Source organism: Triticum urartu, chromosome 1 (genome assembly GCF_003073215.2).
Source record: "Triticum urartu cultivar G1812 chromosome 1, Tu2.1, whole genome shotgun sequence".
Taxonomy (NCBI): domain Eukaryota; kingdom Viridiplantae; phylum Streptophyta; class Magnoliopsida; order Poales; family Poaceae; genus Triticum; species Triticum urartu.
In genome coordinates this window covers 361491433-361506307 of record NC_053022.1, presented here as the reverse complement: position 1 = coordinate 361506307, position 14875 = coordinate 361491433, and the positions used below count along the sequence as shown (strand labels likewise).

The 14875-nt window shown below is 44.1% G+C and overlaps 1 protein-coding gene across 3 annotated transcripts; it reads right to left on the bottom strand.

The window, feature by feature from the left end:
- Nucleotides 1–9836: 9836 nt before the first annotated feature.
- Nucleotides 9837–13847, bottom strand: LOC125512416 (E3 ubiquitin-protein ligase KEG-like). Of its 3 annotated transcripts, XR_007285387.1 has the most exons (4): nucleotides 13109–13843; nucleotides 12934–13025; nucleotides 12510–12651; nucleotides 9837–11417 (listed from the first exon to the last, which is right to left on the bottom strand). XR_007285387.1 is itself a non-coding variant. In XM_048677513.1 (3 exons), exons 1-3 carry the CDS (start codon nucleotides 13232–13234, stop codon nucleotides 12510–12512), a joined length of 360 nt encoding a protein of 119 aa, XP_048533470.1. In that variant the 5' UTR covers nucleotides 13235–13839; the 3' UTR covers nucleotides 12443–12509. The 3 variants fall into 3 exon arrangements, 2 of the variants coding, with proteins under 2 accessions (XP_048533470.1, XP_048533475.1); XM_048677513.1 differs by lacking the exon at nucleotides 9837–11417 and having other exon boundaries at nucleotides 12443–12651; nucleotides 13109–13839; XM_048677518.1 differs by lacking the exons at nucleotides 9837–11417; nucleotides 12510–12651 and adding an exon at nucleotides 12671–12878 and having other exon boundaries at nucleotides 13109–13847.
- Between the last annotated feature and the right edge of the window lie 1028 nt (nucleotides 13848–14875).

Genomic DNA, 14875 nt, shown 5'->3' with positions numbered 1-14875 from the left:
CGGGGCGGCGGAGACTGCCGGGGTCGTCTACGGCCGCGAGGGGCGCGGTGGCCGGTGCGGTGACCTGCGGCGGGGAAGAGAGGCGCGGGGCGGCGCGGCTCTCCCAGGCGGCGGGGCGGCGAGAAGCCCGGTCGGGCGGCGGGGAGGGCCGGCCGCGGGCTTCCACGGGCCGCGGCGGCGGAGATCGGTGGGATGCCACGTGGCAGGTGGCGAATGGTCGGCGGCGGTGGGCGGACGTGTCCGGCCCGATTCGGACACGTCCGGCGGCGAGGAGAGCTGATTCTAGGGTTTCGGGGGAGAAGGAGATCCGGATTTCGGAGGTGGTCTTTATATAGGCATAGGAGGAGCTAGGAGAGTCCAAATGAGGTGCGGTTTTCGGCCACGCGATCGTAATCGAACGCTCTAGATGATGGAGAGGGGTTTGGTGGGTTTTGGGCCAAAGTGGAGGGGTGTTGGGCTGCAACACACCCGAGGCCTTTTCGGTCCCTCGGTTAACCGTTGGAGCATCAAACGAAGTCCAAATGGTACGAAACTTGACAGGCAGTCTATCGGTAGTAAACCAAGGCCGCTTGGCAAGTCTCGGTCCAATCCGGAAATGTTTAATCCCCACACACGAAAGAAAGGTAGAAATGACCAACGGAGGAGAACGAAGCGCCTGAATGCAAAACGGACAACGGGGAAAATGCTTGAATGCATGAGATGAATACGTATGCAAATGCAATGCACATGATGACATGATATGAGATGCATGACAACGATAACAACACACGGAGACAAAGACCCGAACCCGAGAAAATAAAATAACTTAACGCTGGAAACGGCAAGAGTTGGAATACATATTGGGTAAGTTACATCCGGGGTGTTACACAGGGCCCTCGCGAGGAGCCTGCAAGGGCCGAGTAATTATGTAATAATGAGCAGGGACTTTGTAGATGTAGACTTGATCAGCAACATGTAGCCCCCAAGTGCTGGCTCAGTAAGAAATTGTTGAGCTGGGACTTTATATATATTTTCTTGAAAAGAATATCATATGTTGTAAATCCTCTCCATGGGGCTCGAACCCACGTCCATAAGGTTTAGAGCTTTGTACTCTTTCAACTGAGTAGTGGACCTTTCAATATAATGGATTTAAGACTTGTGTACATTGATTTTTTGACAGGAGCAACTGGTAGCCCCCGAGGGCCGGCTCATTATAATGTGATGAGTCGAGTCTTCAATAAGTTGATCAAAAAATGACTTTACATTAGCCCCCAAGTGCCATGGTGCATGCTGGCAGTGACATGGGACTTGCATATTTGATGTAATCTCAATTTGAATAATGTAGCCCCCAAGTGCCAGGTCGTAAGCCTGCAGCGACTCGGGACTATTCCCTCCATTGTAAAAATAAATCATGTCCATTAATAAAATAATAACCATTGCGCTGAAGCGACTTTGAAGACATCCATCATAATATTGGTTATTGATAACCATAATAAAAATCCAGCCATGTTGGCTATTAAAGATTTGAATAATATAATCCGGTTTGGAAAATCGGTTCCTGTGATATTGAATCGTACTGCCGGTTTAGGATACCTGTGCAGTAAGGGTGATAACCCAATCTTTAGAAACCAAAAACTTCCAAATGTTTATGATTGTCATATATGGCGACTTATCATCCAAAGTCAAACGGGTTAACCGAAACCACATATATGCTTCAGATATGAACAAAAAGTCTCAAGACAAATCCAAAAGACTGCTTTCAAAATACTTAAGCAAAATAGAAAAAAGAATTTGAGGCTTCTGATTCGAATATGATCAGTAAACCGAACCAAAGGGGTTAAGATAGGATTCGAATACGATCATGTAGCCCCCAGTGGTTTTGGCGTTGCGCCGATCAAGAGGGTACCGACAGCTATGTTCTCTTTGGTTCGAATATGACCTATGTTTGAACAGGAAGCCCCCAAATGACCTTGAAAGGTTTTTAACGACCCTGATTCGAATACGATCCAAGTCGGACCCAAGAGGGGTTAAGCTATGATTCGAATATGATCAAGAAGCCCCCTAGTGAGTTTGGCATTGCGTTGATCAAGAGGGTACTGACAGCTATGTTCTCTTTGGTTCGAATACGACCTATGTTTGAACAGGAAGCCCCCAAATGACCTATAAATGTGGCTATGAGCCGGATCAAAGGGTAATCATAGCTTAGCTCAATAAGCCGGAAGCCCCAAGTGATATATTTCTGAGTTGTGCTCGCCGGGTGCCTATGTTTAAGTTGTGTTGTGCAACAAACTCTCTTTGGTCCTTGTAATTTTTTCTGAAAACTCGAACTTGCGAGAGATGAATTCTTTTTAAACCGGAATTTCAAACCAGATATTGAGAGCTTCAAAGCTTTGTGGGAGACAGGTTTACCTTGAGCCGGATTGTAAACCGAAACATCATTGTGAGCCGGAAATTTTCTGACGGCCTTTAATTTTTTACCAATATGGCGGTAGCCTCCAAGGAGAGGTTATTTTACCCTCCAACGACCCGGAGTTCTTGAATTTTGCTGAAACTGGCAACATTTGCTGGGTCCTGTCATCATAGCCCCCGAGTCTCAAGGCGACTCAAGGAGTTGGCTTGAGATTCTTGAAAGTGCGTTATATCGACTAGAGGGGGGGGTGAATTGGCGATTTTTATGAAAGTCTTCAAAACGTGGAAGTTATGAAGACAAACGATAGAAATAAACCTATTACCCTGCAGCGGAAGGTAGACTACACTAGGCAAGCCATAGTCAAGTATTCAATAGAGTGAAAGCACAATGACTAATAGCAGCAATGTAGTAAGGATCAGGTAGGAAGATATTGTGAAGCCACACAGAACACGCAGTCACTCAGTGAAGACAAAAAATAGTGCGAACATACAATGACTTCACAAGGAGTAACAGTAAGTAAAGGGAAGGGAAGATGAAACCAGTGACTTGCTGAAGACAATGATTTGTTGGACCAGTTCCAGTTGCTGTGACAACTGTACGTCTGGTTAGGGCGGCTAGGTATTTAAACCTTAGGACACACAGTCCCGGACACCCAGTCCTGAACACGCAGCTCAGGACACCCAGTCCTCACCGTATTCCCCTTGAGCTAAGGTCACACAGACCTCGCCCAATCACTCTGGTAAGTCTTCAAGGTAGACTCCCAAACCTTCACAGACTTCGTTCACTGGCAATCCACAATGTCTCTTGGATGCTCAGAACGCGACGCCTAACCGGCTGGAGGATGCACAGTCCTCAAGTGTAATAAGTCTTCAGATCACACAGACAAGAAGACTTAAGTGATGCCTAATTCTCTTTGGCTCTGGGTGGTTAGGGCTTTATCCTCGCAAGGAATTCTCTCTCAAAGGCTTCGAGGTGGGTTGCTCTCAAACGACAAAAGCCGTACTCTGAATCTGAGCAGCCAACCGTTTATGGTTGTAGGGGGTGGGCTATTTATAGCCACTTGGCAACCCGACCTGATTTGTACGAAATGACCCTGGGTCACTAAGGAACTGACACGTGTTCCAACGGTTAGATTTCAAACTCACACGGCAACTTTACTTGGGCTTCAAGCAAAGCTGACTTGTCCGACTCTGGACAAGATTCGCTCTCAAAGTCTTCACTCGAAGACATAGGTTTTGTTTAAGCATCACTTCAGTCATTCTGACTGGTTCTCTTGGACCCCACTTAACAGTACGGTGGTTCCTATGACTCAACACAGAAGAAAGAGAACTATGAAAGATCTAAGTCTTCGAGCTCCATAGGCTTCATGTGGTGTCTTCTCTTGTCATAGTCTTCAATGTGAATATCTTCATATACCACCTTTGACTTCAATGTCTTCATACATTTTTAGGGGTCATCTCTGGTAGGAAAACCGAATCAATGAGGGACTTCTACCTGTGTTATCCTGCAATTCTCACAAACACATTAGTCCCTCAACTAGGTTTGTCGTCAATACTCCAAAACCAACTAGGGGTGGCACTAGATGCACTTACAATTCTCCATAATTGACCGTGATATAAACCGGTATGAGTCTTTCAACAGCTCGGTGATATAACAGTCCTTTTTGCAGTAAACATCTTGTCCTGCATTAAAGAACTTGCAAGCCAGAGTAATTGCTCTTTTTAAAGAACACAATATGTAATATAAAAATATACTGGATGGATTTCACCTGATATGTTAGACCAGAAATTATCCACCACGGAGTTGAGGGTCACAACGGTGAAGCTGAAATCAACCATTGCCGAGTAGGCCGTGGGAGTAGACAGATAATCCGCCCACAGTGTTGTAAGCCAGTGCGATGAGAGAGTCGGCCGCGGTATTGTAAGCCGGTGCGGTTGCGAGAGACGGCCACGACGTTGTAAGCCGGTGCAGGAGCCCGTTGAGTAACGTGACACGGACGACCACCTGTGCCGAATGATGTTGGCGTGCCCCCATCTCCACGGTATAATGCCATTTTGTAATGAATAACGGTTTCGCTATTTCACAGTCGAGTGTTTTACAATTGGGCATCATTCAATTTTGTGGCCGTTCAATCTTGCACGGAGATTCACACTGGGAGGTGTCTTTTTTAGGGCGTTTCCCTTTTCTGTTCCTTACTGGTGGCGTAATAGTTTCCGGGCCAACCCGTTACTGCCCAAGTGCCCATCCCCTAGGCCCTAGCCCTCTGTCTCCTTTTTTTCCATTTCTGTCCTTTCGATTCCTTGGCGATTTCCTTGTCCACCATGGTGATTCCCAGCTCCTTCTCTACTGCAGCTTGATTTCCGATCCAGTTTCTTGTGGTTTTGGTTGGTTGTTCTCGTCTGCTCTCTTTCCCCCACTGGATTTCTTCTAGATCTACTGGTTTGATTCGATTCCCCCGGTGTTTGATATAGATGTACGTGTATGTGTACTCATAGCGGTGTATTTTCTCTGGCGATTCTTGTTGTTCTTGTAGTGGTAGGTGCATGGATGTAGCGGTGAATTCGTTTCCCCTGTCGATTTTCTATGTGGTGGCCTAGGCGTCTGATCTACTGGATCTAGTGGTATTGGTAGTTTTATTCCTGATCGTTCATGTTATGTAGATGTAGGTCCTTAGTTCCTTGCTCTTCCCCTGTTGATTTGATATCTGCTAGCCTGGGAGTCTGATTCAGAGGGTGTTTTGGGGGGGTTAGATGTAGGTTCCTTGGTTGCTTGTTTCTGTATGTTCGTGTGATGTAGATGCAGGTGCTTATTTCAGTCCTTGCTCTAAATTTCCTTTGCCCTGGTCGGTTGATTTTGCTCGTCTGTGTGATGTAGAAGTCGGCGGTAATGGTTAATCCTTGCTCCTTGCTCTGAATTTGGTTCACCAGTCATTTTTTATTCTGATGGCCCTTGTGATGTGGATGCATGTCCTAATTGTCAATCCTTGATCTGAATTTAGGTTCAAGTGATGTATAGATGTAGTAGTAATTTAGGCAAACCTCCCTCGTCTGAAGTCAGGTCCTTAGTCATGTGAATGTTCTTATTCATTCTGTTTTGGTTCTGTATGTATTTGGTGGTTTGTGTTGTATCTTCAGCTATTTTTTGTTCATGAATTTCTCTGCCCTAGTACTTCTATAATGATGTGTTGGTACTTTAGATGCTATCTCCTTATTAGGTTGTGTAATTTTCAGTTTTGGTGTTGTGCAATTTCAGTTTTTCACTCATTCTGTAGTATGGTTTGGTACAGTCATGTCAGTGTTGTTGTATCCTCATATATTTGATGCTTAGGGTTTTGTGTGTGTTATATTTCAGGATCATGATGAGAATGAACTTCTCTTTCATGTAATGGTTTAGATGAGTCACGGTCCTGTTCGCTGCCAGTCTTTTTCCCTTCCCGACTAGATGAATAAAATATTAATTCCATTCGGGCAGGTGAGGAAGGGCGGCGTCGGCTTGACCATGTCTTCTGTCTTAGTCGTTTCGGAGACTAAGTTTCTCATTCAATGGTGAGGTGTTTATAGAAAGCAAGGCCTCGCTCGACGAGTCATGTAGTCATAGGTTTGAGTTCCCTAATCAGTAGTGTAAGTTCCACAAGTAAGTAGTGTAACTTCCATTTGAATTCCATTAGTTTGCAACGTTTTTGAATTTGTATCACACTGGTGAGTTTCCTAGTTTTTTAGTACTGCAAGTTCCATAGGCAAGTACTAGAAGCTTCCTAGTTTTGCAATGCCCACTTGCACTTTTAGAACCGAACATTTTGGGTTTCTCTTTGTTGGATTTGTATTGAATCCAGTTTACCATTTGAAAGTCTAAATGGATATTACTGAAACTAAAGTGTAATCACAATGTTCTAATCTCTTAAATGCATGTGTTTTTATTAGAAATCTGGTATAATTTTACTGAAATTTGTACTGTGAGCACAATGTATGTTTCAGTGAAATTTTAGTGGAATTATTATGTGCATTTTCAGTGGAATTATAGTGCTTTTGAATTATAATTACAGTGGGGATTTCAGTGTAATTACAGTGAGTATTTTAGAGTAATCACATTATCTTTTTAGTTAATTTACCCCTCAGGATGTTTGGGTTTTATCATTGTTGGTGCATTCACTTTAGAACAATTTATTTTCTTTTGTTAGGGTTATTGGTATACTCGTACTTTATTTCTGCCCATTTGTGTAAGCAACCTTAGTTGTGCACATGATTTTCTAGTATATGTAATTTCAGCAATTTGGTAACTGTATTTTCAGTGTTTTTAGGCTTATAGCTACTATAATTTACTACTTTGGAAATGCTCTTTTTTTTGCACTGTACATGCTAAATATTGTGGTTATTCTATGTCCCCAGTGTTTTTATGCAAACTGACCAGTTTAGTGTCATGGAATAGATAGATTATGTGATCTCTGCAAATTTTCTGGTGATTTTGCAGGTGCTTAGGGTTTAGGGTTTCCATACTCCAATAGCCTCTCTGATTTGGTGTTGTTCCCTTGTTATTTCTTTCCACCGGCTCTCCATGTACTAACAGTTCCAGAGCTCCTGAACTGTTAGATATTGTTGTACTGTTCTTCTTCATATAATAAAGATCGGCCAATGGCCCTTCGAGATTTTTTCTTCATATAATAAAGATCGGCCAATGGCCCTTCGAGATTTTGCAGGTGCTTGCACATCAAAGATGTGCAATTAACTAGGAGTTGAAAGTGAAGCTACTGTTGACATGTCAAGTGCTCAAATAATGTGTATTTTTTCTAGTGTATTTCCATTGTGTTCTTTGCAGTCAATGTGTAATTACAGTGCATTTCAGTAGAGTTACAGTGCTTTTTATTTGTAACTAGAATGGAATTTCAGTGCAATTACAGTGGGGATTTTAGTGGATTTTCTAGAGTAATCGCAGTTTACGTCACGATGTAATTACGGTGAATTTTTAGTCTCACCACAGTGGGCATTTAAGAGGATTATGAGAGATATTATACTGCATTCCGTTGTATTTTTCGCGGTCAAATTGAACTGCAATTACATTGTCTTTTACAGTGTAAGTACAATGTTTTTTCAGTGTAATTACAATGTATATTCAGAGTAATTACAGTGTATGTAATTTTTCGGTGGATATTCAGAGTAACACACTGTATGTAATTACTGTGAATTTTCAATGTAATTACAATGGGCATTTAAGTGGAATTTCAGAGTTATTAAACTGTATTTCCAGTGTATCTTTGTAGTTAAATTGAACTGTGATTACACTGTTTTTTATAGAGTAAGTGTTGTGCTTTTTGACTGGGATTTTCAATGTAATTACTCAGTGTGTATGTTCATTAGGATATTCTGTTTGGGATGTGAGCATGTGGGCACACATGCTACTAAACTATCTGGTTATCCCTTGCCTGATTCATGTGGGTTTCGTATACAGTGTGTGCTTTTTTCTTCCACTATCTAGTTTGCTCTGGCTTTATTAGTGCTTTGTTAATAAACTGTCCGGTTCATGTTTCCTCTATTGATTTATGCATTACATCTGCTGTTTTCACATGACCTGGCAAAAATTCTCTCTAGATCTTCAGAGTTTAGAAAATTCACTAGGCATCAAAGTAGGGATTGGAATTGGAGAATCTTCAGAACTGAGAAAATTGAGACCCCTCCCCTGGCTTTTTTACTGTCCAGGCGTAATTGTGGTCTACTTTTAAGAAACCGGGTCTAGGGCATCAAACCCGTTATGGTCCAGATGGGATTTTAGGTTGGGTCGTTTCAGTCCTGATACATAAATGCGCTGATTTTGTTGTTCGTTGACATACATACAGCCAAAGGTGGAAATAAAGGGCATACACGTGTCAGCTGCCTATTTGGTGCAAAATTTGATTGTAATTCAATTGGATTTCAGTCAAGTGTCAAATAGACAGTCCCATGAATAATTCTCCTACGCACAAAAATATTGTAGGACGGAATAATTGTTTCCAAAAGGATTTAATATGTGTTAACAAAATAGACTGAACGGATATCACCTGATTTATAACCCGGATGAAGTGGTTGCACAGTAATTTGACCAAATGATGGCCTTCACGTCCAAACAGATGTCCATGTATCCAGCCAGTTTTTTTTAAACAAGTCATGCCCCTCGAGCAGCGCATAGAAATTTGGCGTCCTTCTCAACTTGGCCTTTACGCAAACAGTGCTCAAGGAATACCACTCCGTGACTAGAATTGCTTCGCTCAATTAGTACCAGATGACCACTTGATAATTGATGTCTGTTCGTTCGCATATTTGAAGCGAGTTGATCCTCATCGACTTGCAACACTGCACATACGTCGGTAACCCGGCGCTGTACAGAGCGGGCGGCGCTCAAGGCAGGGGTGACGCCAGCGGAAGCAGCGACGGGAGGCACTCATCAGTGCGTGTCGGAAGCTGCGGCTTGAGGCTGGAGCGGTGATCCGGTGCTGCAGCAGGAGCGGTTCAACGAGCAGAGGCGTGGCGACTCGACAGGGGCGCTCTGGCAGCAAGGCAGTACCGGGGGTGAGGCCCCCCAGCAAGTCGATGGTCCGGCGCAGCGGCCATGGAGGCGAGGGCCGCGGCAGGGGCGGCAAGCCAGCACGACAGCTCAGCCACACGGCGGTGAAGCCGGCAGAGGCGAAGTGAGGCCATGGCGGCTTGATGAATTTTTTGATCAACCTGGTTCTTCTTGTGCACATATTGATAAAATCTTCATGGAGTCCCAAGCGTTAGGCCAGCTCTCAAGCGACAGCTCAGAAAACGGGTCCATGGCGAGACCAGCCGCGGGGAGGTGACAGGCGGCGGCTCAGTGGAGATGGAGCCCTTTTAAGCACAAGGCAAGGCAATTTAGTGCGGAAGCGAGGATCGTAGCGCGGAGGGATGCCGAGGCCCGACGACGACTCAGAGAGAGGCCAAAGAGGCGGCGACTCAGCAACCTGAGGCCAGGACGGAGGAGGCGAGTCTGAGTGGGAGGCGGCTTGACGGCAACTCGGCGCGGTGGGAGGCGACACGCAGGTCACCAAAGGAGCGCGCCGGCTGGACGGAGATCAGTCACCGAGGTCGGCTTGACGGCGGAGACCAAGTCTCCTGTTCCCATCCACTTACGGGTCGTGGGCTGTTTCCCTTTTTTTTTCAGACCAACTTGTACGTCCGAGGTCGACATGGAATCTGGGAGCGGATTGTTTTTTTAGCGCTACAAGGCAATATCTGCACCTCGGACCTGCTGTTCTTTGTCTGATTCGAACTTCATGGCAGGTTTCGCAGAAAACGGCAAGCATCACGGATACACGCACATATTCTTGGCCATGTGATGTTTCCTGTTCCTTTAATTAACTAGTAAGCGAAACAACCTATACAATTCATGTGAGTATTGAATATCCAAATTCTTATAAAAAATAATTATTTTTCATGTAATGGAAGCTCTCTTGGGTGAAATGAAGCTCAAGCACACTAAAATGTGTCTATCTACATCCGATTCATATAAAAGGTAGAACATCTTATATTTGTGAATGGAGGGAATACTAAGCGTGTACTTGTGTCATCTACTCATCTTGATCAAAGCAGCCTATGAAATTCATGTGAGTATTGAATTCTAAATTTAGATTCCAGAAATTTGATGTGTGTGTGTTGGGGGGTACAAATATATGTAGTGCCTGATGATCCCCACATCTCTCACGGTCAAGCTTAATATAAACCCAATCACTTATCTTTTGATTATGTCATGTGAAGTTCAAGAGGACAAGGAAATCCTAATCCAAAAAATCATAGTCGTATAGTCAAGAATGCAGAATGTCTAATTTCTCGTGTGAACTTGGAAGGGCTTATAATAAGTATAGTCATTGTCCATGTGAACATGACAGAGATGCAACTTTGAATAAAAATATTAAAAAAAGTTTTAATCCGTTCCTCTTCGGTTAAACCTACATGTTATCTTCAGAACTGAATTGTTGGACTCAACTATAACGCTGCCCGTGGGAGTGATGGTGAGACGATAGATGAGTCCGCCGGTGGTCAAGACCGTTTTGCCCCCATCCTGAGTCTCTCATCACCTGTGGTGCGACATCCGTGAACAAAAATGATGGGAATTTAACATTTTTGTATGACATGTATGGGAAGCAAAATTAGTTCTGCAAAGATTAAACACAAATTAAACTTGTCATATCAACATCTCAGCTGTGGAGAAAGATCTAGTGTTCTAGAATGGCAAACTATACAATAAGGTAAATAGGCATGAGTAGATCACACGCTCAAATAATCATTGTTTCGCAAAGCTAAACCAGGAAAGGAAAAAACCCACACAATATTTAGGAAGACCAAGCCACACAAATGACGTTCTAATGAGATGAATATACCCGCAAGAAAACAAATTTAATTAGCAAATTAACTACTCATTTATACTCAAAATAAATAAAGGTGCACTAATGATGTGCATATCCTTCCTGGATTAACAGGTTTAAATTGTTGTCAATGATAGGACCAAATGCACGGGCAAATTCATGCCAACAACAGTGAATAAAAAAGAAAAAGAAAAATAGAATAACCTAATTGAGCAACACGCGACCAAGAATACACTGCAAAGGCGGTGTCATGTAGGGGGCAAGAGTACATCACTCGAGCCAGTATGAAAATACATTAAGACAAGCATACAAACAAGGCTTTGTCATGAGTTCTTCCCAGCATACTGCATACATAATTTGAAGGGGCTTATTTAAAAAATGGTGGCATGTTATACTTTGCCACTCATGAGTAGCAAGCACGTTGTTGAAGTTGTATAGCCACAATCAGCATCCTTCAACGGGCTATCACTTTGTCTAGATTTTTTGGCCTGAATCGTGGGCGCTCTCAGTACACGCACCTCTGAAAAACAGAGAGCACCCATATAAGCCTAAATTCCTTGGCTGAGGTTGGCTTAAAAAAAGGGACTTCTTCCTTGGTTGTTGTAGAACTACATGGCCTGAGCTGCAGTTATTTTGTATCTGCTATTTTGGATTGCTAGAGTTCATGTTCACCTCCAACTTGCATCAGCAAAATATGTAGGCCTCGTTAGTATACTGGACAACTACAGAGCTAATGGAACTGCATAATTTCAATACACCTACATCAGGCTTGCCGATCAACTACTCAGGTAAGAGTTGAAACCGAGCTCAACCAGTAATTAAAAAAAAACAATTAAGGAAAAACGTCTCACCCTTATCGACAGTATGCAATAATCATGCCTAAACACTATGTGCACACATGGTGAGAGATGCCACTACATGTCACGGTAAACAGCTAGCCACTCCTATTGTACAGATTTGCAAGTCTTAGGATGTGGTAAAATTCTAGGTAAGCAGGTTAGCATTGCCATACTTGTCATTTGGATCAATACGGCTGTTATACATCTCTGACCTCATCAGTCCATCAGTAAAAGAGCAAATCATGTAAGGCTTGATTCAAATCTCGCATAACTGAACTTAATGAACTGATGATTGTAGATTGAATGCAGAACCAGGATGTCACTACTTACAAAATATTTACCCTAAAAAATCATGGATGGTGAGCTTGTTCTTGACTTCTGTTAACTCTTAACACTCGACTTCTCCATGGAAATATAAGAAACAAGAGGATGAAAAGGCCAAAGATGGTGTCCTTTTTGCCAACACAACCTGCGCCTGATCAGATCTTGGGACCTAGGCATCTCTTGGTTGCTGTCAGTAAAAATATTCCAAACTTTGATGCTCAGTTTCAGCTTGTCTAAAGGCTAAAAAAAAGGGAAGTTAAATCACAAATGTGATCATTGTAAAGGTTCTTAACAAGTTCATCTGTACTGGTCATCAAAGAATGAAGGTTAGGATATAAGACATAGAGAAACATGCATAGCATCTTTCTGGATATATCGCAGACTGCCGCTAACTCGTAACAAAGAATATTATTTGCTAAAATTGGTTCTACATTAACAGAAAAATTCACCAATTTAAGGGATGTGCTTTAAAAAGATCAAAACAGATTGTATCGGGAGGTTGCTATATCTATATAGTGGGGCGAAAGCCTATTTCGTAAAGATCAAAACAGATGCAGTAGATAAAAAAACAACAATTTCCATAGACAAATCACCAAGCTAAACATACTTATGTACTGATATATGGGATAAAACGAAACCATGCTTCCTGGTCATTGTCATCAAGGAGAAAATTACAAGACTGGAGATTCTGAACAAATATTCCCATGTAGTGTAGTTCTAGCACACCAAGCGGCAAATCGGCGCCATATCTGCAAGTTACAGGAAACCATAAAAATATGTAGTACTACTCAAGAAAACATCTTCTAAACAGAGCATCATAAGCATTCTCAAAAGTCAACAGGATAATGTGTCTGCAGTAAGGTGAGAAAGGATACATGCCAGTTAATATCAAACAACACGTTCAACACATAACTGGTACAAAGTTGCAAACTGCATGCTTAGGTGACTCTTCATCTAAAAATGGGTATATTTGCCTCTGCAGAAAAATGCGTTCTTATGATAATACAAAAATGTGGAGCCTTCCACCATACCTTAAAACATCTGACAAAGGGAGCCTTCCACCTTTAAGTCGAGCCATCCTATCCCCAATGGATCCTTCGGAAAACCTCATCGCTACACAAAGCTGAAATAGACAAAACAAAACTCCATCTTAATTGATTCATTCACAGGCAACCCAACAGCAAGTGTCCACCAGAAAATATATACCCTCCCATTATGCGTTGAGATGCCATGTAGGAAGCAGATATTGCCCGGGCACTGGCATTTGCGGAAGACCTCGTTGAACCTCGCCGAGAACACCTGCAGCTGGTCGTCCCTGACCGGGTGCAGCATCTTCACGTCGAACTCGTGGTAGAGGTCATAATACTCTGCCTTTGGTATCTAGGCATACACGAAGGGGCATCTCCCTATCTGGTGCTTCAGATCCAGCACCGCTGGGTCGATCCACGGGCTTATATGGCTCGAACCAAGATGAACCAATACGAAACTTGGAAGAAGCGGATGCCGGCGTCGAGGAGCTGCTGGGACCAGGAGGAGGAATCCTGCAGGTCGAGGGAGCAGACCTCCAGGGCGCCGCGGTGGATCAGCTCCAGACATTGGGCGGCGCCAAGGAAGCCCTGCCCGCCAGTCACCGCGAACCGCACGCCTCGATCCCCTCCGCCTCGCTCGGGCATCTTTGCTGCAGCTTAGGGTGTGGGGCGGGCTGCGGGGCAGGGCGGGGAGGCGGCTCACAGCGACTGCAACGGGGCTCGGCCGGCGACGCGGCGTGGCCGTGGAGAAGAGAGGGAAATAGGGGAGATATGGCGCCCGTCGCGCGAGGCGGCGGCGGAGGCGTGGATGGCGTCCGTGGGGAGAAGGGAAGCACGGTAGAGGGGAGGAAGCGGGGGCGCAATCACGGCAGGGGATGATTTTGTTAGGCGCGTGATGTGCGGCGGCCTCTTTGCCTGACGAGGTGGATCGTGAGAGGGACAGGACGTGGGCGTCTGCCTGGCGGAACAATTAATGTGGAGCGTTAGTTTGTGTCACAAACTCTAGATGTAATATAGACTGTTAGATGCGATTTACTTTGACTAATCTAACGTTTTTGGTTCTTCCGTATACATTTTGCTGTGTGGTTTCAGGGGAATTTAAGTTTGCTCTTTTAATAGTAGTATAGATCCGTTGTTGTGACGTACGCGCGCCGTCTGCTGCTGCTTTCTGGATGGTCCTCGTGGCATTTGGTAGATCCGTTTGGGATTTGTAGCAAAACGCGAAGGCGTGGAGCCATAGCTGCAACTCGGCGGTCAGACGACTACAGTCTTATGATTTGCACGTATCTCGAAAATCCTCTCAGCCTTGGCGACTTGAAAGCAATCAAACCAATCGCAAGACAGTGGCTGATCAAAACTGCAACCCTAATTTTTTTCTCCATGTTAAATCTCTCGGATTGTAAATCTGGTCGGATGAACTTGAAGTTGATGCAGATCCTTGTGAGCCAAGTATTTCTTCATCTGAAAACTTGCGAACTTCTTGATCTCTAGGAAAGATCCCTCCAAGAACTCATCACCACCGTGCGCAGCCCGACGGTGGGCGCCAACTGTCGTGGAATTGTCACGGCAGATGTCCTTAGTGTGAGGACTTAGTCGCAAGGCCAACGCATCTATGTGGTAGCTTGAGAGGGGTTGAGCGGAATCGAGAGACGCAACACAACACAAGGGTCTAGACAGCTTCGGGCCCCGGGAAACATCATCCGGTAATAACCCTACATGATGTTTGTGGCTAGGTCTCATTATGATCATGAGGGAGTCGCCGATAAACCGGCTCTTTGTGTCTAGCCCTAGAGATTATTTTCTGTCCCTCTTTGGGGAGCCCTGCCCTTCCTTATATATGTTGAAGGGGCGGGTTACATGTGGAGTCCTAGTAGGACTAGGACTAGTCTATCCTTTCTCACAAATTGAATACAAGTCCGGGTCTTGCTTCCTCGTAAAGGAAATA

Coding starts and splice junctions, on each gene's coding strand:
- LOC125512416 (XM_048677513.1), bottom strand. CDS start 13,234: ATGCTGCACCCGGTCAGGGACGACCAGCTGCAGGTGTTCTCGGCGAGG. Junction 13,026..13,108: donor TCTCAACGCATAATGGGAGG/GTATATATTTTC, acceptor TGTCTATTTCAG/CTTTGTGTAGCGATGAGGTT. Junction 12,652..12,933: donor CCTTTGTCAGATGTTTTAAG/GTATGGTGGAAG, acceptor TGTAACTTGCAG/ATATGGCGCCGATTTGCCGC.